A 20982-nucleotide genomic window follows, 5' to 3' on the forward strand; every position below is an offset into this window, starting at 1 on the left:
GCAGAAGAAATTCATAAGTAACTATAAATCGTTGCCCTACCTTCTGAGTCATCAGTCAAAGAAAGGAGACACAGGGAATAAACACTCCTGCAGTGGGCTCTGTTGGCTAACCACACAATACAGAGCCTTCTAAGAGAATTCTGATTTTGATTAATTTTTTAGGTCAATAAAGAGGCCCCAGAGTCAGTTAGTTTGGTCCCAACTGATGCCCTCAAGTACCCTGGCAGCTGTTTATGGTCCAGAGGTTGTAGACACCTTAAGTTGTCCCCATCAACTTTAACTGGACAGGATCCAACTAGACACATCCCAGGTGCAGGGCCTAAGAGACTCGGGTTCAATCCCTGGGTCAGGAAGGTCTCCTGGAGAAGAAAATGGCAACCCACTCCAGTATTTGTGCCTGGAGAATGCTATGGACAGAGGAGCCTGGCGGGCCTTGGTCCATAGAGTCTCAGAGAGTCAGACACGACTGAAGCAACTTGACACAAACACACATCTAGAGACTAAGGATTAGCATACTCTATGGTTAGAGGCTCTCTCCTGCTGGACATGGATAAGAAACACACAGCCCTTACTGCCTTGAAACCACAAAGTGAAACAGATTTAGGATGAAATGATGCTGTGCGCTAAGCCAGAGAGACAGAGATAACCAGACTCTTGAATAACACTGTTGAACTCCTGCACCAACAAACCACCAATCTCCCCTTTCAATTCCAGCAACAAAATTCCTTTCATCCCCTCTGAGGACTTTCCTGCCCCTTGCACTTACACTGCAAAGGAGAGTATGACCCTGTAAAGAACCTTCAGGTGGCAAGGGAGCAGTCCACAAGTTTTGGGCAACCATGGATGACAACGCGTCTACTACCTTCTGCATCCACAATGGGCCAAAAAGCTTTCCAGGGCTCCAACCCCTAGAAATAGGGCACTTGGTGTAAGAAATAATAGAAACACTTTAATCTTTGCAGAAATAAAAACCACATTTGCATTCTCAACTCTCCATTCCTGAAAGAATAAAAACTCACAAACAAGCTGAATTATTTAGGTTAAGAGGGCTGTCAACAGCCATATTTCCCCTGAATTACAATTCCCCTTCTCCTTTCACATCACAAAAGCATCACTGGGATTATCCCACAAATAGCCAGGTACAATTATCTGCAGCATCTTCTGCCCGGGCCCCATTTAAACTCGTGTATATATCCATGCACATAACCAGCCATTAACCCAGCCCCACAGGCATGCTGCGGCTTCATTTCCTTAAGTCACGCCTGAAGATCACCAGGTCCACTGACAGCAGTGATCACCCTCCTGGGTGTAGAGTCCTGAGCACTCGTGTGCCCTCCTCAGCCTCACAGTTCATCATTCACCTCATTTTGCAGCAGGTGAGGCAGAGGAAGCACAGAGCAGTTGAGCCCTGAGACACGATGAGTACGGGATGGAGCCTCTGTGTCTGGCTCCTGCTGCCCGTCTCCCTGTTCTACCACTCGCTGCCTCTGCTGAAAAGCTCACTCAGATCCACCAGTTATAAGACTCGGCGAAATAAAAGGCGATTCATACACAAAATGAAATGAAAAGAGAGTCTAATAAATTCTTACTTGTTTACCAGTGGAATACTAAGGGCCCAGCCGGCAGCCAAGTCTGGATATTTAAAAACTGTAGGATTTTCAGAAAAGGCATAATGGTGAATTATTGTAGACTCTTCATCATGTAATGCTTTTCCTAAAAACCATTCCTGTTAAATAAAGATAGAAAAAAATTTTTTAAAAGCCATTCAGGCAAGACTCAAAACAAATAAGTACCATTAGTTTTAGTTAAATATTCTGAGTGATAAAGCATAAGCACAGATTATATATTTTTTAAGAATTTTAACAAAAATATAATACTCATATGATAATGAATACAGCATAATCTTTGGCTATGAAGAAAGCAATTTAAGATCATACCATCAGGATGAACAAAATGTTAGTCATCATTACATTATAAACACAAAAATGTTACTTTATAGAATATTTCCTATCAAAATACTATTAAAGGAAATTGTTCCTTTTTTGTGTGTAGTTCAACATTTATTTAATGAATTTAGGAACAAAGTGATAGTCTACGAATACAGTTTGAATACAAAAACAATCAAATGTAGAAATTTATATACTAATTTATTTGTACTGGCTTCCCTGATAGCTCAGTTGGTAAAGAATCCACTTGCAATGCAAGAACCCCTGGTTTGGGAAGATCCACTGGAGAAGGGGTAGGCTACCCACTCCAGTATTCCTGGGCTTCCCTTGTGGCTCAGCTGGTAAGGATGTGCCTGCAATGTGGGAGACCTGGGTTTGATTATTTTTATTGACCAAAGCAGAGTCAGTAGGCTGAAAGATGACACACTCAAATTAGGATAATTCAAGAGGTTTATTTGCCAAAGGGACTGTAACCCTCCCAGGTATGAGGGGTCAGGAAAGAGCCATGAGTGAGACGGCGGGAGTCAGCACGGAGCCCATGACTGCAGAGTGGTCCCCACCCTCTGGTGCTTGAGAGATGAGAGGAAGGAGAAAACAGAAAATTCCTTCCAGAACCAGTGCTTACTTTATTCATTCATTCAATTAACATTTACTATTTGTTATCAATTACCATTTATCCCTTACCAGGTGGGAACAGAGCTTATACAACAGTGGGGAGACAGAAAGCAATCAAGAAAATAAAATGAGTTCAGATAGTGACGGCATGTGCTACGATGAAAATAAAACAGAGTGACGGGGACCACCCTGGAAAGAGGGAACCTCTTAGGAGATCACCACTGAACTCAGCCTTAAGATCACTAAGCTGAGCACACATCTGGGGAATAACAGGTGAGGCAGTTGATATAAAGTCCCTGAAGTGGGAAAAAAAAGAACTTGATATATATCTGATGAAAAAATTTAGTTCGGTGTGGCTGGAAGATACTGGATATGGGAAATAAGGTACAAAAGAGAAGCCGAAGAGAGACCAGGGTTCGTATGTCACAAGAGAACAGCCTGGGTCAGACCTACTCTCCCACCAAGAACAAGTACAAAAGCTGGAGGCGTTCTTAGAGCAGATGACTGAGAGCAGCGGAAAGCAACAGGCAAACAGGATGTGAGGGTTAACATCCCAGAGAGCAGGAGAGCCCACCCATGGGAACCCCATATTCATCGTCTTTACCCTCGAGGAATTTGCTGGTTCTCAGAGCAAAGGAAAAGCTATGACAAACCTAGACAGTGTATTAAAGCAGAGACATCCCTTTGCCGATAAAGGTCCGTATAGTCAAAGCTATGGTTTTTCCAGTAGTTGTATACAGATGTGACAACTGGATCATAAAGAAGGCTGAGCACCAAAGAATTTATGTTTTCGAACTGTGGCGCTGGAGAAGACTCTTGAGTCCCTTGGACAGCAAAGAGATCAAACCTGTCAATCCTAAAGGAAATCAACCCTGAATATTAAATTGGAAGGACTGATGCTGAAGCTCCAATACTTTGGCCACCTGATGCAAAGAGCTGACTCATTTGAAAAGACCCTGATGCTGAGAAAGATTGAAGGCAGGAGGAGAAGGGGATGGCAGAGGACGAGATGGTTGGATGGCATTACTGACTCAATGGACATGAGTTTGAGCAAGCTCTAGGAGTTGGTGATGGACAGGGAAGCCTGGCGTGCTGTAGTCCATGGGGTCGCAGAGTCGGACAAGGCTGAGCAACAGAACAACAAGAGCAAAGGACAGCACAGCACAGAGAGTGGCAGCTGGGGGCTCCTGTATGGCTGCGCCGCAGAGACAGCTGGAGCCGGAGGCTGCCACGGAGATAGGGGCTGGCGGGCACCCAAAGGAGCGACGCCAACATTCTGCCTGCAATCTCCCTTCAACTCCTAGGCTACACGAAAACCAAGAGAAAATCACAGGAACCAAGTGGAAAACAGCAGTGAAGTGGCTAAAATCTAAGCAGAGGAAAACTTCAGCAGTAGTTCTGGGAGCCCAAGGCTGGAGTACAGGGTCTACTGGGGGAAAGGGTCTATGGATAAGGGCAGTCTGTAAACAGACCCACCCAAACAAGGTCTACAACCCCAGAGAAGATCCAGTCTTCCTGTAGGAAGGGATACCACCCACAATCTCTTCAGTTTTTCACATCAAAGAGCTGACACTGAGTGAAAATTAACCCTGCATACCAAGAAACAGGACCACACCAAAAACAGAAAAATGAGAACTAGAGCTTCACAAATAAGATTTTGCAGTTAAACTATAGTTAATATGGTTAAGAAAATAGATGAAAAGATGATTTTTACCAAAGAACTAGAACCTATAAACAAGAGCCAGACAGAAATTCTAAAACTGAATAATGCAATAGCTAAAATTAAGAATTCAAGTGAATATCAGACATTAATAATATTGGGTTGGCCAAGAAGTTTGAGTTTGTACAGAAAAACCCACACTGACTTTTTGGCCAACCCCAATACAAGAGATACCAGGGCTTCAGCTAATAGCTGAAGCTAGTAAAGAATCTGCCTGCAATGCAGGAGACCCCAGTTTGATTCCTGGGTTGGGAAGATCCGCTGGAGAAGGGAAAGGCTGATAGACAGGGATGCCATTTCTGAGATGCGGGAGACTGACGTGGAAGAGGAACAAAGGGGAACGCAGAGTTCATGTTTGAACCGGGCGAGTCTGCAGCTCCTGCTGGGCCGTGGGCACGGGATCAGAAAGCACAAAACTCACTCCCTTGGCTCCTTCACTTGTGGCTCAACCTGACGTGAGCTGTGAAGCTCTTCCTAAATACCCCAAACAGAGAAGGAAGTCCACCCCCAGCCTATCCGGCATCCCTCTCATTTTGTGTTCTTTCTCTCCACAGCACTTACTCCCATCTGATGCAGTATTTCAGGTCTGCCTACTGCCCGTCTCCCCGGCATCACTATGAACACTCCCTCCTTGTGACCTGGGATGGTGTCCATTTCACCCGCCGCTCTATCTGCAGGCCCCCTCACCTGCCCCAGGTGCTCCGAGTTTTGTGTTAAATGATGCACCAATCCTGGGAGAGCTTTCAAAGGCAACCATTAAAGAAACGTCAGCAGGATCGTTAGGTACCCGAAGTTCTAAAGCTTGGTAGTATTTTCTGTTATCCAGCCATCACGACCTCCCTCCCTATTCCTTATCAGAAAATAAAAGCAGGAGAGAGACAGTGCTGTCTCCTAAGAGCCCTCTTCTGCTCATGGCTGTATTTCAAACACCTCCCCGTCTCAGTCTGGGTCAGTTCAGCAACAAGTTATAAATGAGCAGACATGAAAGGTCTAGGTTCCTAGTTCCACCCAAGGATTTCTTCCCACCACTTTATGGATATATGAAGTCACCACTGGGCAAGGGAAGTAATTATAAAGCAAATAACCTTGGCTTAAGATAGAAAATTCAACAGCTTAAAAATTCAAATGACTAAACATTAACCAACATGAAAATCATCACATTTAACATACCATGTAAATATAGCTTGTTTAAAGAAAATAAAAAACACTTCATCATAAATAAATGATAATTTTATCATTTCAATGTTCAGTATATTTTAGCACTTTTCTCAATAATCTTCTACTATTATAATCTCCTGTTCCAAACATAAATTTATACAGAACATGTTTTTATATTTTAATGATTAAGAGCAGTGTTTGGCTATCTAGTATATAAGACTGTTTTTCAATATTTTTGTGGGGGGTTATACTGTAAAGTGGGCTTCCCTGGTGGCTCAGACAGCAAAGAATCTTCCTGTAATGTGGGAGACCTGGGTTCGATCCCGGGTAGGGAACAGCCCCTGGAGAAGGGCATGGCAACCCACTCCACTATTCTTGTCTTGCCTGGAGAATCCACATGGACAGAGGAGCCTGTCCATGCTGCAATCCTTGGGGTCGCAGAGTCGGACACAACTGAGCAACTAAGCATCAGTTCAGTCAGTTCAGTTGCTCAGTCATGTCCAACTCTTTGTGACCCCATGAATCGCAGCACGCCAGGCCTCCCTGTCCATCACCAACTCCCGGAGTTCACTCAGATTCATGTTCATCGAGTCAGTGATGCCATCCAGCCATCTCATCCTCTGTCGTCCCCTTCTCCTCCTGCCCCCAATCCCTCCCAGCACCAGAGTCTTTTCATAGATGCATATTATAAACTACTCTAAGTGAGAAATTGGGAGAAGGCAATGGCACCCCACTGCAGTACTCTTGCCTGGAGAATCCCAGGGACGGGAGAGCCTGGTGGGCTGCTGTCTATGGGGTCGCACAGAGTCAGACACGACTGAAGCGACTTAGCAGCAGCAGCAAGGGGGAAATTAATACATATTCTGTGAAGAAGCACTCCCTGTTGTGTCCCTCTTTGTGACCCCGTGGACAATACAGTCCATGGGACTCTCCAGGCCAGAATACTGGAATGCGTAGCCATTCCCTTCTCTAGGGGATCTTCCCAACCCAGGAATCGAATCCAGGTCTCCACACTGCAGGTGGATTCTTCACCAGCTGAGCTGCCAGGGAAGCCCAGTGATTTTCCTAATGACTTCTTAATAAAGACTATTAAGACAAACTGTAAAAGAATAACTCAGTGCTCTAGTAGTATCTTAGAATTACTCTTTGCCAGCACTCATGTTTTACCTCTATTAAGAATTAAAAATTAAAGACATTTCAGCAAATGCACACATAATAAAAGCATCCTGTAGGGGAAAAAGAAAACCAGAAAGACTTCAATAAGATATAGAAATTAATAGAAATCACCCAGAAAGGCAATTAACAGAGATTAATTACTTTAATAAAGATTGAAGTTTTTCATTTAAAATATTGTATAACAGCATAAATTTGATTGGTGAGGATGACAAGATATTGAAGGGAAACAATGTCAGAATCCAGTGAAATAATGACATTCTAACACATATTATTTTAATATAGTTTATTTGTGTTAGTGTCAAAACTAGGTTTGTTTTATACTTTTTTCCTAAAATTTCATATGGTCGGGGGAAAAAAAACACTGGTTTGAGCTAACTTCAACATCATGTAATTTTTATTCCCTAGTGCTAGTTTTAAATGAAATAAAACGTCCTTGACTTTTTTTCATGTGGTAGAGCTCACAAAAGAAGAAAATGTCTTATTTTACCTCTGTTCTGTACTTGATTTTCATGAACTTGCTCTGAACTTTTAAATTTATCATTCCAATTTTCATTAAAAAGAACAGTGAGTCACCATCTTCTGTACAGAATTAGAGCTATGGATAATGGAAAAAATAATCTCCAGGTGAAGCAAACACTAGGAGGCGATTAAAACTCCTACATTCCAAAAAAGAGCTGGGAGTTTTTCTCAAGTCAAAGGAAAACATAAAAGCCTAACAAATCTTTTACATAAAGCATGGCACAAAGCACACAGACACTGCTCAGCACCATCTGAAAAGACTGGATCAGACACATTCATAAATCTTCTCTCCTTTGAAGGAATTTTTTTTTTAACCTAACAACTTTCTCATTCAATTATATCTGTGTTTTCCCAGAAGTCAAAAGCATGAAAAGAAATCATAATGGGTCCTTACAGCATTTAAAAAGCATCAAGACCAGTGGTTTTATTGTAGTAACAAACTTTCCAACCAACCTAATGGTTGGAAACCAACCTAATGGTCACCGTTGCCCAATTCTGTGTGTGTCCACATCAACAAACCCCACGGGCACTAGGAAGCCACGGCTCCTTTTCCGTACCCTCACTGAATCTGATTCACTTCTGGAGTGGGCATCAGAACAGGGGTGGGCGGGTGTCCATCAGTACCAGAAAGGACCCAATTCCACTTATTCCACATTGAAAGAACCCCATAAATTGATCATGGCGTAACCTGGACTTCTCCAAGAGAACCGAACAGCCTAATTTACCCTCCAGAAAGCTCCAGAGCTGCCTGTCAACCTTCAGAGATACTGCACGTAGCCCAACAGGACAGCTGACGTTTCAGAGTTACTCAGTCCTACACAAATATTTAGGGTTTATCAGGCGGCTCAGTGGTAAAAAATCCACCTGCCAATGCAGGAGACACAGGAGATGCAGGTTTTATCCCTGAGTCAGGAAGATCCCCTGGAGGAGAGCGTGGCAACCCACCGCAGTATCCTTGCCTGGGAAATCCCATGGACACAGGCGCCTGGTGGGCTACAGTCCATGAGGTCACAAACAGTCAGACACAACTGAGCATGCACGTGCACACACATGCGCATACACACACACACACACATATTCAATGACCACCTAGTAAGTGTTAAACACTGTGTTCAGCACTCAGAACTTAGAGGTAAACATGATCCATTTGCAACATCCTATCTGCATGAGATAAACTGTTAAAATATGAAGGCAGGGGTGAACTTTTCTCACAAGGTGTATCTATCTCACCTCCAGCCCTTCTCAGATATTGTTCCCTCTGCTTAGAGTTCTCTCTCCTACTAACTCCTACTCACTCCATGGGACTCAGGTTAAATGTCACATTACGTCATGACCTTCCCAAATAAGATCTGATGCCCTGCTGTGTTGCTTCTAACAATGCCCAGTGTTTCCCTTAAAAGATGTCTCACTTTTAACTGTAACTGCTTCTTCGACGGTGCATCACTCCCTGCTACTCTGCACCATCCATCCAGTCAAGACCCTTGTCTGTCAGTCCAAGCTCCTGCTATCATAGTGCCCAACACACAGTTGGTACTCAAAGTTATTTCTTACCTAAAATAATATGCGGTCATTGTTGACAAAGAGAAATAACCAATTTTAACTTATTTCTGAACTCTGGTTTATAGTTTTCTTAATTTTCTAAAACTGGTAAAACATATAGATGCTTTTTTTTTTTTTTCATTTAAAAATGGCTCATTGTAACTTTCATCTGTCTGATAGCTCCAAACCTCAAGGAGAATTATTTAACATTGTTTCCAGATATTTAACTGCTATTTCATTCTTTTTTCTTTAAAGTTAAAGCAAGTTTACTGAGATACACATTCCATATAATATGCTGCATAGCACAGGGTGAGAGCAGCCTATTTTGTTCTTCTTAATTTTAAATTAAGTGTTTTTTATTGGACTGAAAAACCTGTTAATCAAAATTAAACTTCCTTTAAGCACTTTCTCCATGCAAAATAAAAATACTTGAAGTTGTATTTACCTTTGATGGGTCATATCTTCTGAGTGTTTCTAAGAGTTGTACAATTTGTATTCTTGTCTCTTCTTCACAGAAGAAAATCCATGATGAATTTCTGCTATACATTACAGAAAAGCTGAGAAAAGGAAAGATTCTAGTAATCATTCTTATAAAGTGAGTTTTATAACAAGGTTTAAAACTTACTAAGGAAGAGAAAGCAGGAAGCAAATAAAGGACATACGAAATAGCATGAAATCTGAATTTTTTTCCCCTGTTATTTTTCTTCCATGTATAGTTTCAGCTTATATTAATAGAAAAGCCAGATACTAATGGTTTATGAAACAGCCAGAGTTCAAGTTAACTCTTTCCATGACAAACCCCAGATCAACAGATCTCAAAATCAGTCTCAAAATATCAAATATACTGATATTATATCTTTTAAGAAAGAAACATTTAAAAATAAAAGCTATTCATGATTAAGAATCAATCATTAAGAAATCTGATTAAGGTAGCAGTTATAGAATCCAACGACTTTACTTGCTGACTCTGGGGAAAAACACGCTTAGTGAAAAAACAAGGAAGCCTACAAGTGTCAGGTAGGGATGCCAATGATGAGCACGTTTCAAGGGCAACGTACTGCGGTAACAACGGAAGGATGGTCCACGCGCCTTCCTGCTGAGCCAGCTGGTGAAGGAGAAGCACTGTGGGCATTTCCTGAAGAAACAACCATCAAAGCAAAACATAAATAACACAATATGGCCACAATGATTTCCTTAAGAGACTCAAATTTCAAACCAGGTATTTTCAAAGATCTGACATTTTATTCTTCATACTACTCTCTTCTTTTTTCTTTTCTTCGGGAGCCACTAGAAATGAAGGACTTTAACTGAACCCATGCAAGCTCCCCAGCGCCTCGGCTCCAGACAGCGCCGAAGCCCTGAAATTTGCATGTCTGCAGTTGGACTGTGAAGAAGGCTGAGCGCCAAGAATTGATGCTTTTGAACTGTGGTGTTGGAGAAGACTCTTGAGAGTCCCTTGGACTGCAAGGAGATCCAACCAGTCCATTCTGAAGGAGATCAACCCTGGGATTTCTTTGGAAGGAATGATGCTAAAGCTGAACTCCAGTACTTTGGCCACCTCATGAGAAGAGTTGACTCATTGGAAAAGACTCTGATGCTGGGAAGGATTGGGGGCAGGAGGAGAAGGGGACGACCGAAGATGAGATGGCTGGATGGCATCATGGACTCGATGAACGTGAGTCTGAGTGAACTCCAGGAGATGGTGATGGACAGGGAGGCCTGGCGTGCTGCAATTCATGGGGTCGCAAAGAGTCGGACACGACTGAGCAACTGAACTGAACTGAACTGAACTGAAAGCCGACTGGAAAGGAAGAGCCCAGGGCAAGTGAGGGAAAACTCAGAGGTATAAACACAGCTTTTACTGTGTACCCAACGGAGGAAGCATGTGGAAAATGGAAAATAAAACACTTCGGCTAAACAAAAGGAATAATATACAATTTATCTGATGTGAAGAAAAACACTTTAGAATGCCCTAAAAACACTAAAACACCACCATAATGAAGAGCTTCAGTTCTGAATACTAGAAATAGAATCCTTAAGTATTCAGGCAACAACAGTAACAGTATAATGATGGAATTTCAAAATCTACAAGCTTTGTAAGAATGAAGATCCAGAAATAGACACAACTATAGCTATATATACATGCATACATGCTGCTAAGTCACTTCAGTCGTGTCCGACTCTGTGTGACCCCATAGACGGCAGCCCAACAGCCTCCCCCGCCCCTGGGATTCTCCAGGCAAGAACACTGGAGTGCATTGCCATTTCTTTCTCCAATGCATGAAAGTGAAAAGTGAAAGTGAAGTCGCTCAGTCATGTCTGACTCTTAGCGACCCCATGGACTGCAGCCCACCAGGCTCCTCCGTCCATGGGATTTTCCAGGCAAGAGTACTGGAGTGGGGTGCCATTGCCTTCTCCAGCATACATATACATAGAGACTCATATTTTTTAAGCTATAAATACAAAATGATTAAGCAGTATTCAATCTATTTCCAGTTGTGACAAGCCAAAAGTCAGACATATAATATGCTTGAACACCCCACAACAAACTTCAGCATATTCTGTGCTTTATACAAGCTATATCCAGGTAACTATTACAGAGAAAAGACTTTAAGGATACATGTTTAACTATTTGAAATATTACCACAGTAAAGTAGATTCCATACCATTCTTGAAGTTCATATAAGCTTATTATTTAAGAAAGAATGATTTTCAATATAAATCTTTGGACTATCAAATATGTCTTCTTTCTTCATTTTATATAGTATTTTTAAACTTTCATGTACAAATATGAAATGTAAAAACAGTAACCTAAGGTTACATCATACTCGGAGAAGGCAATGGCAACCCTCTCCAGTACTCTTGCCTGGAAAATCCCAAGGACAGAGGAGCCTGGTAGGCTGCAGTCCATGAGGTCACTAAGAGTTGGACACGACTGAGTGACTTCACTTTCACTTTTCACTTTCATGCATTGGAGAAGGAAATGGCAATGCACTCCAGTGTTCTTGCCTGGAGAATCCCAGGGACAGGGGAGGCTGTTGGGCTGCCGTCTAAGGGGTCACACAGAGTCGGACACGACTGAAGGGACTTAGCAGGAGCAGCAGCAAGGTTATATCACACTAACAATATGGCATGTTACAGAGAAAAGCAAACCCTCAAGTCTGAATTAGCAGCTACCCAATGTAACTCTGGGCTTTCCTACTGTTGATTCTGAATAATGAAGTAATTCTCACTGTCTTTCAAAATTTGTTATATGTATGCATATATACATACTAGCTGTATGTTTTATACACATATATGCCACACATGTACATGTATATGCCTGATATATATATACACATATATAGCTACACATATATAGCTATATGCTATATACATATATATGCCATATATATACAAATACATACCACACATATATTCATAGGGGATTATATAAGAGAAAAATATCATGTGTGAAGATAATAACTTTAATACTTGCATTAAAATTTCAAATAATTATTTGTTGTTCAGTCACCATGTTGTGTCCCAACTCTTTGCGGCCCCATGGACTGCAACATGCCAGGCTTCCCTGTCCTTCACTATCTCCTGGAGTTCTCTCAAACTCATTGGGAGCATGCTAATATGCATTAGCTAGAAAACAAACACAGAAGACACTAAAAAAAAAAGAGTCTTACAAGAAAATAAGTAGCAAATGAGCTGTTATGTAGCAAATGAAATTATAATAATGAAGACATTATGACAATGGGAATGTCTTTACGCTAAATATTAAAACAGACATAACTCCAACCATGCAAAATAAAACAGAGAGCGTAAGGGAGCCAGAAAAATGAAAATATTTATGTCAGAATGATGAAATGATTACATGTACACTTTAAACTATCTGTTAAGTAAAAATCTGTTTTCAGCAGAAATAAATACAAAAATTTGGCTTCCAAACAAGAACCACCCATCTGAGTTATATAGCAAGTTATAGGAAATATACAAGGGATGGCAACAAGTATTGATATGACACCAGACAAGTAATCTCAGCAGAAAGACTGTGAGGGCACTTGCCAGGCAAAGATGCAAAGAAGGTCAGGATGATAAAAGTGCAGCAAGGGTTTGGGCAATACAAAGGAGGAGTTAAATTCTAGACTAAAATAAGCTCTCTGGGTTACTGGTAGGTTACAATCTTTCCTATCTCCATCACTTTTTGTTTACTAAATCATATGCTTGGATTTCGTATTTGCTTCAGTTGGTTAACACAAAAATGGTAGTCAAGTTTTCTGTACCTCTGCATCTCCAAATAGAAGTATTTCAAAAACTAGTGTGCTGTTGACAACTATCTCCAAATATGTCTCAAAATATAAACTAGGTCCTCACCTGATACTCAAAAACATGATCTTGAATAAGCCAAGGCCATTTGTGAAAGTTGGACCACAAAGAAGGCTGAGCACCGAAAAACTGGTGCTTTCAAATTGTGGTGTTGGAGAAGAATTCCTTGAGGGCTCCGGGGACAGTGAGGAGATCAAACCTGTCAATTCTAATGGAAATCAATCCTGAATACTCATTAGAAACACTAATGCTGAAGCTCCAACACTTTGGCCACCTGATGCAAAAAGCTGACTCATTGAAAAAGACCCTGATGCTGAGAAAGACTGAGGGCAAGAGGAGAAAGGGGCAACAGAGAATGAGATGGTTAGATAGTATCACCAACTCAATGGACATGAATTTGAGCAAACTCCAGGACATAGTGAAGGACAGGAGAGCTCGTCAACTGAACAACAATAACATTTTACTTAGAAAGTTTTGTCTATTAATCCTCAGAAATAACCAATAGCTTTTATTCTTGTTTTATATATACATACGTGTGTATATATGTATGTATGTGTATATATGCATTGTGTCTATATGCACACACAGACCAGACTTAGATACACACATATGCATATGTATTGGGTTGGCCAAAATGTTCATTCGGAGTTTTCTGTAAGGTGTTATAGAAAAACGCAAATAAACTTTTTGGCCAACCAAATATTAGCATGCTGTGGGTGTGCTCAGTCCAGCTCTTTGCAACCCATGGACTGTAGTGCCCCAGGCTCCTCTGCCCATGAGATCATCCCGGCAAGAATATAGGAGCAGGTTGCCATTTCCTCCTCCAGGGGATCTTCCAGACCCAGGAATCAAACCCATGTCTCTTGCATCTCCTACATAGGCAGGCGGATTCTTTACCACTGCACCACCTGGGAAGCCCTTATTAGCACCCTGAGATAAAATAATTTAAAAGGTAACAACAAATGTTCCATCAAATGATCTCTCAGTTCTTAACACTGTAATAATTTATATTCTGTCTGTTCTACCCACACCACAAGACTTATACCTCTTTTAAGTACCATATCGACAGTTTAAAGCACTTTTGGACACAAAGACCATTTTTTAAAATGTAATGCCTGGCTGAAGAAGAAAGAGTTTTCAAACAAAAAAATCAAGGGAAAAGTAAGAAAATGTTCTATCAACAGAGCCCTTTGGAATAAAAGCTAGACGCTATAGCAAAGGCACTGATGTGTGGAGTACTGCCTTTCACCAATCTGCTGCTAAGTCGCTTCAGTCGTGCCCAACTCTGTGCGACCCCATAGATGGCCTCCTACCAGGCTCCTCTGTCCCTGGGATTCTCCAGGCAGGAACACTGGAGTGGGTTGCCATTTCCTTCTCCAATGCACGAAAGTGAAAAGTGAAAGTGAAGTCGCTCAGTTGCGTCTGACTCTTAGCCACCTCATGGACTGCAGCCTACCAGGCTCCTCCGTCCATGGGATTTTCCAGGCAAGAGTACTGGAGTGGGGTGCCATTACCTTCTCCGTCTCACCGATCTAAAGAATGCTTATTCACCAAACCATGCTACTATTTTAAACCTAAAAGCTGAAGGTAAAATTCTATCAAAAATGAGATAATACCATTTCAGAGGCAAGCATAAGGGAACTAAAAATACAAATAATCAAATAAAGGTAAGTAACAGAAGAGGAAAATTTTAAAAAATGGAAAAGTTGATCACGGTAATTTAAATACATTTAATTCTATTTGTCTCATTGAACCAAAAATCTACATTTCTAGCAGGCATCTGCTTCTATCCTAATAAGCACTTTGAAGTCAGAAAGCCTAGAGGACCTTCCCACAGTACTTCCTTTGAACATTTTTTCTCAAGGCACATTCGCATTTAAAGACACTAATAATTACTGAGAACCAAAAATGCAAAACCAACACTCTCCCTTGTTACCTGGCTCTCATACATATTCATCATCTTCATTCACAAAAAGGTTCAGATTCCACAGCTGAGCATCTGAAGATGCTCTGAGAGGAGAAAGCCCATTATTCTTGATATGGAGAGAGAGAAATCAGTCAAAATTTATATCTAGAAACATCAGTAGCATGAATGAAAATGCCAACATGTCAATGTGGACCAAAGCAGATTAATGTTTTAAATGCCGTAACTTTAATCATCAGGCAAATTTGGTTTAGGACCACTTCAGTTCTTCTGCCTCGCTCGGAAAAAAAAAAAAAATTCCGCTAATGTAAGTCTGTGATGCTTTCCTTTTCTCTTGTCACAGACTGTTTCCCAAAATCTGAAACTTTCCCTTGCATGTGTGCTAAGTCGCTTCAGTCGTGTCCGACTCTTTGGGACACCATGGACCATCGCCCGCCAGGCTCCTCTGTCCATGGGATTCTCCAGGCAAGAACACTGGAGTGGGTTGCCATGCCCTCCTCCAGGGGATCTCCCTGGCCCAGGGATTGAACCCAGGTCTCTTATGTCTCCTGCACTGGGAGGTGGGTTCTTTACCACTAGCACCACCCATACCTTAATATAAAATATAAGCCTGGCAGTACATGAGTTTATGGTCTAATTCAGTCTCATTATTCAGACCAAGCACTCAGAAAGCAAAACCCAAGACATTTGTTCAGTATTAGGCAAATGTTCTAAAGGACTCAATTGTGTTTTAAGACTGATCCCAATTCAACTGCATTTCCAAAGCCCAACTATTATATACTTTCTAGGCACTGAACTGAGCTTTTAGACTAACAAATAAATCATGACAAAAATTAACATGTTTATTGTTATAATTTCTTCCATATGAAGTAGGCCTATCTTATGAGATAATAATAGAGATGGATAATGTCTTGTTGGGAACATATATCAGACAGATTTACTAGCCTTTAAAAACCCACCATTCATTTGTGGACCAGAAGATTACATGTGATGTTATAATAACAAACCTTCCAAGAACCTAAGCCTATATTAAATGTATTTTCCCCCAGAAATTTGTCTTACTCATTAACTGTCATTTCTTAACAAGAGAAAAATATTACCTCATCATTGATGTAATTTATTTTATGTAATTTATTTACTTTGAAATGTTCTACTAAGTACATTTTTATAGTTCATAAAACATGCTTTAAATAATCATTCACTCATTCATGAAAGGCAGCGAAGCTTAGCATTTTAGGAACCTGATTTCTGGAGCCAAAGTGCTTACATCAGAATCCTAGCTCCAGCTCTTCTGAACCCTGCAGCCTTGAGCAAGTTCCCAGATCTGCCTGTGGTCTGTTCTCTCACCTCTAATACGCGGGTAACAACAGTCCTGGGGATCAAGTGAGTTAATATTTGCCAAGCACTTGGCATATGCCTGAATGTGATGGTTACTAATATTATTATTGATTGCATGATATTTGTTGAGCAACTGCTATGTGCCAGGCACTGTTCTAGGAAGATGCCAAACAACTATGGAAACACAGGGCAGAGTCCCTGCCCTCTTGGATCTCAAGTGCTAGTGAAGGAGGCAGGCTTTAAGCAAAGAAATCTAGAATACACTGTCAACAAAAAATGGTATTAAAAAAAATATAAAGCCAGGTAAAGTGAGAGAGGGCTCAGGCATGGAGTTACTTGCACACGGCAGCTGCAGCAATCTGCTGCCTGGCCCTGAGGTTACGGCCCCAGCTGCGTGTCAGGAGACAGGCCAGAACTGAGAGGCAGATGTCAGGAGCACGGGCACGGAGCTGAACCCCACAAGGCCTTGGTTTTCTCTCTGCAAAGGGGGAGAGTTACAGAAACCACATAGTAACTTAGATGAGCTGAGGCTTCAAAAGCGGCAGAGCGCACTGACATGAGCTCGGAGTAAGATAAAGATGACTGTGTGCTAAGTCACTTCAGTCGTGTCCGACTCTGTGCGACCCCATGGACCATAGCCCTCCAGGCTCCTCCGTCCATGGGATTCTCCAGGCAAGGAGACTGGAGTGGGTTGCCATGCCCTCCTCCAGGGAATTTTCCTGACCCAGGGATCGAACTCAAGTCTCTTACGTCTCCTGCACTGGCAGGCGGCTTCTTCACCACTAGCGGGCACTCAATAGAAGTCAGCTGTGATCACTCCTGCAGAAGTGAACCCTCCTCGAGGGTCTCCACTGCAGACTCCAGCCCCACGTGTTGGGAGTCTCACTAATCCCACCAAGTTCACCTCCCCAAATAGGAACTCAGGGTGCTGTGTGAGCTCAGAGTGGCTGACCCCTCTGCTAACATCCCAAGGGACTCCAGTTCACTGTCTCCATCCGTGGGAGTCCTTGCAGCCACCCCAGGCAGGAGTCCAGCAAACACTACTTCAAGGCTCAGTTCAGATGTCACAACAAAGCCAAACTTTCCAACCAGGGCAGGCTGCTGCCTGGCTGTGTTCTCATGGTGGCTGCTAATGTGGCTGCAAAAAGGGACGTACAGTGTCCCTCGATCCCAGCATGGGCCTCCCAGAGGGCAGCTCATGTGGGGGCCTGACCACAGGGAATCACAAGGAAGGGGTCACCCCACAGGGTGCCACCTGGCCCAGAGCACTGGCATCCTCCACACACCAGCATGTGCTGCCGCCGCATCTGATCCTGTCACCACCAGCCTCTGGGCACCAATGTCACCACCAGGGGAGGGAGAGCTGGTGATCACTTTAGGACTTCCCTGGAGGTCCAGTGAAGACTCCATGCTTCCACTGCTCTCTGGTTGGGGAACTAAGATCCTGCATGCCAAGCAGTGTGACCAAAAAATAAAAAATTCTTAAAATTAAAAAAATTAAGTGACCACATCTTTGGGTCCTGGCTCCAGACTCAGAATCCTGAGTTACAACATCCAACACCCTCCCTGAGTTGGAGAGACCCTGAGTCTGGCCTCTGATATCTTTAGTGGGCCAAGCCCACTCCCTCCAGACTCACATGGGGTTGAGTTTGCTGGTAAGGGAGGGGTCCAAATGTTGGGGGCTGAACAGAAAGGCATGTTCATGACAAGATGTGAGGAATTCATCACTGCTGAGCAAGCCCCTGAGGAAGTAAACTGTCTCACTGCTCCATGTTCCAGGGCATCTTGCCCAAGCCTTGCCTGAGTCAATATTCCACGAAGACTTAGTAAATGGATGCATAAATTCTTATTCAATAGCAATGTAATAAAAACTTATTACCTAACACCTGTCAATTATGACAAAAAACAAACTTCACCAAGAAATTAAGCATTTGATTGGTCTCACCTAAAAAAGGAAAAGACCTTGATGCTGGAAAAGACTGAAGGCAGGCGGAGAAGGGGGCAACAGAGGATGGGATGGCTGAATGGCATCACCAACTCAATGGACATGAGTTTGAGCAAGCTCTGGGAGATGGTAAAGGACAGGGAAGCCTGGCATGCTGCAGTCCATGGGATTGCAAAGTCAGACACAACTTAGCAACTTAACAACAACAAAAAGGGAAGCTTAGTGAAAGCCACTTGACTCACAGCTCACCTTTCAAGGAAGTACTTCACCCTACCTCCTTGCCAACAAAAAAAAAAGTCTAAAAATAGAAAACACAAGGCCATTTTCTTAAGCTTCTTCACACTAATCCATGAAAAGCTTTGCTCCCAGCTCTCCTGGCTTATAGTATGGAAATAAGGTTTTTTGTTTTGGTTTTTTAATTAATAAGCCAAGGCCTAACTCTTCTCAAGAAAACAGTGATTTCCAAAACTTTCTGCAAATAAGCAGAAAGAATCATTTATTTGTACTGTTATAATTCTGCCAGGTTTTAAATAAAGTTCATACCACAAAAGATGGCAACAAAATTAGAAGTGTCTGTTCTCTTCACTTTGGTTATTTGATTTCCATGTAAATCTTAAGAGTCAGCCTGGCAATTTCCAGCGAAACATCTACTGGGGTTTTCATTGGGATTGCATTTAATCTCTTGATAAATTTAGGGGAAATGGACACACTATTGAATCTTACAATCTATGAGTATGCTTTTTCTCTGTTCATTTAGGCTTTCTTTAATTTTTCTTTAATTTTCCTGAGAAACCTGTCTGCAGGTCAAGGAGCAACAGAGCCAGACGTGAAAGAACTGACCGGTTCACAGTTGGGAAAAGAGTATGTCAAGGGTGTGTACTGTCACCTTGCTTATTTAACTTATATGCAGAGTGAAGTGAAGCGAAGCAAAAGTCACTCAGTCGCGTCCGACTCTTTGCGGAGTCATCATGATGCAGAGCACATCATGAGAAAAGCCGGGCTGGACGGACCACAAGCTGGAATCAAGACTGCTGCGAGAAATAACAACCTCAAATGTGCAGGTGATGCTGCCCTAACGGCAGAATGAGAAGAGGAACTGAACAACCTCTTGATGACGGTGAAAGAAGAGAGTGAATAAGCTGGCTTAAAACTCAACATTCAAAAAAACAAAGATCATGGCATCTGGTCCCATCACTTCATGGCAAATAGATGGGGAAAAAAATGAAACAGTGACAGACTTCATTTTCTTGGGCTCCAAAATCACTGTGAATGGGGACTGTAGCCATGAAAGTAAAAGACACTTGCTAGTCGGAAGGAAACCTATGATAAACCTAGACAGCATATTAAAAACCAGAGACATCACTTTGCCAACAAAGGTTCATCTAGTCAAAGCCATGGTTTTTCCAGTAGTCATGTATGGATATGAGAGTTGGACTCTAAAGAAAGCTGAGTGCTGAAGAATTGATGCTTTTGAACGGTGGTGTTGGAGAAGACTCTTGAACTCCTTTGGACTGCAAGGACATCAAACATGTCAATCTTAAAGGAAATCAGTCCTGAATATTCATTGGAAGGACAGATGCTGAAGCTGAAGCTCTAATACTTTGGCCACCTGATGCAAAGAGCTGACTCACTGGAAAAGACTCTTATGCTGGGAAAGATTGAGAGCAGGAGGAGAAGGGGACGACAGAGAATGAAATGGTTGGATGGCATCATTGACTCAGTGGACATGAGTTTGAGCAAACTCAGGGAGATAGTAAAGGACAGGGAAGCCTGGCGTGCTGCAGTCCATGGAGTCACAGTCAGACATGACTTTGCAACTGAACAACAATTTTTCTCAGTAATGTTACATTTGAATGTAGAATCCTGAACATTTTTCATTAGATTTATCCCTGGGTATTTAACGCTTTTTAATGCTATGAATAAATGATATCATTTTAAATGTTTCAATTCTAATCGTCACTGCTTATATATAGAAATACAACTGATTTTTAAACATTGACCATGTTTTAAAATTAGTGACCTTGATAACTCTTTTGTTGGTTTTGTACATTCTTTTTTTTCCCTTCATGCACAATCTTGTAGTCTCTGAATAATAAAGTTTTCTTTCCATCTTTTTTTTTTTTTTAAGCTATTGTGGGTAGGAAGAGTACAAAGATTTCTAAGCAGCTAATCTGGCCCCTTTTGGTCTAAAACAGAAAATGTAATCCAACATCTGCCATAAAATGAAATGTACTCGCTCAGTCATGTCTGACTCTTTGCAACTCCATGGACTATACAGTCCATGGAATTCTCCAGGCCAGAATACTGGAGCAGGTAGCCTTTCCCTTCTCCAAGGGATCTTCCCAACCCAGGGATCGAACCCAAGTCTCCCACATTGCAGCGGATTCTTTACCAGCTGAGCCACCAGGGAAGCCCAGGAATACTGGAGTGGGTAGCCTATCCCTTCTCCAGTAGTTCTTCCCCACCCAGGAATCAAGCTGGGGTCTCCTGCACTGCAGGTGGATTCTTTACCAACTTAGCTGGCAGGGAAGCCCAATGGGGGCACCATGCCCACCTAAAACATAAAAGACACCTTGTAAGCCTAATCCACTTCTGAATTTTCTTTTCTGTATTTGGAGGATGCCTTACAAATGGATCCATAATTCATCTGTGCTTCTGCCCCCAGCCCGCAGGTCCTGCCTTCATTCTCAGCTCTGCCCATCCCCATCTCTCCGTACTCGTCCTGCAGGGACTTCTTCCCTGTTCCTCATTCAGAGCGATTCCCCGACCAAGCAGCACCTTGTACTAA

The 20982-nt window shown here is 42.2% G+C and overlaps 1 protein-coding gene across 3 annotated transcripts in view; it reads right to left on the reverse strand.

Annotated features, from left to right (window-relative positions):
* The window catches only part of B3GLCT (beta 3-glucosyltransferase), a 110096-nt gene that overhangs the window by 50496 nt on the left and 38618 nt on the right, over positions 1-20982 (reverse strand). For all 3 annotated transcript variants that reach the window (XR_011259450.1, XM_069601614.1, XM_069601615.1), the window contains 3 exons: positions 9732-9808; positions 9119-9230; positions 1590-1726 (listed from right to left, as the gene is read on the reverse strand). Coding sequence is in view for 2 of the 3 variants with exons in the window: in XM_069601614.1 (XP_069457715.1) it covers positions 1590-1726; positions 9119-9230; positions 9732-9808 (326 nt within the window). In the remaining variant the exon portion in view is untranslated. The remainder of the gene's footprint in view (positions 1-1589; positions 1727-9118; positions 9231-9731; positions 9809-20982) is intronic.

Source organism: Ovis canadensis, chromosome 10 (genome assembly GCF_042477335.2).
Source record: "Ovis canadensis isolate MfBH-ARS-UI-01 breed Bighorn chromosome 10, ARS-UI_OviCan_v2, whole genome shotgun sequence".
Taxonomy (NCBI): domain Eukaryota; kingdom Metazoa; phylum Chordata; class Mammalia; order Artiodactyla; family Bovidae; genus Ovis; species Ovis canadensis.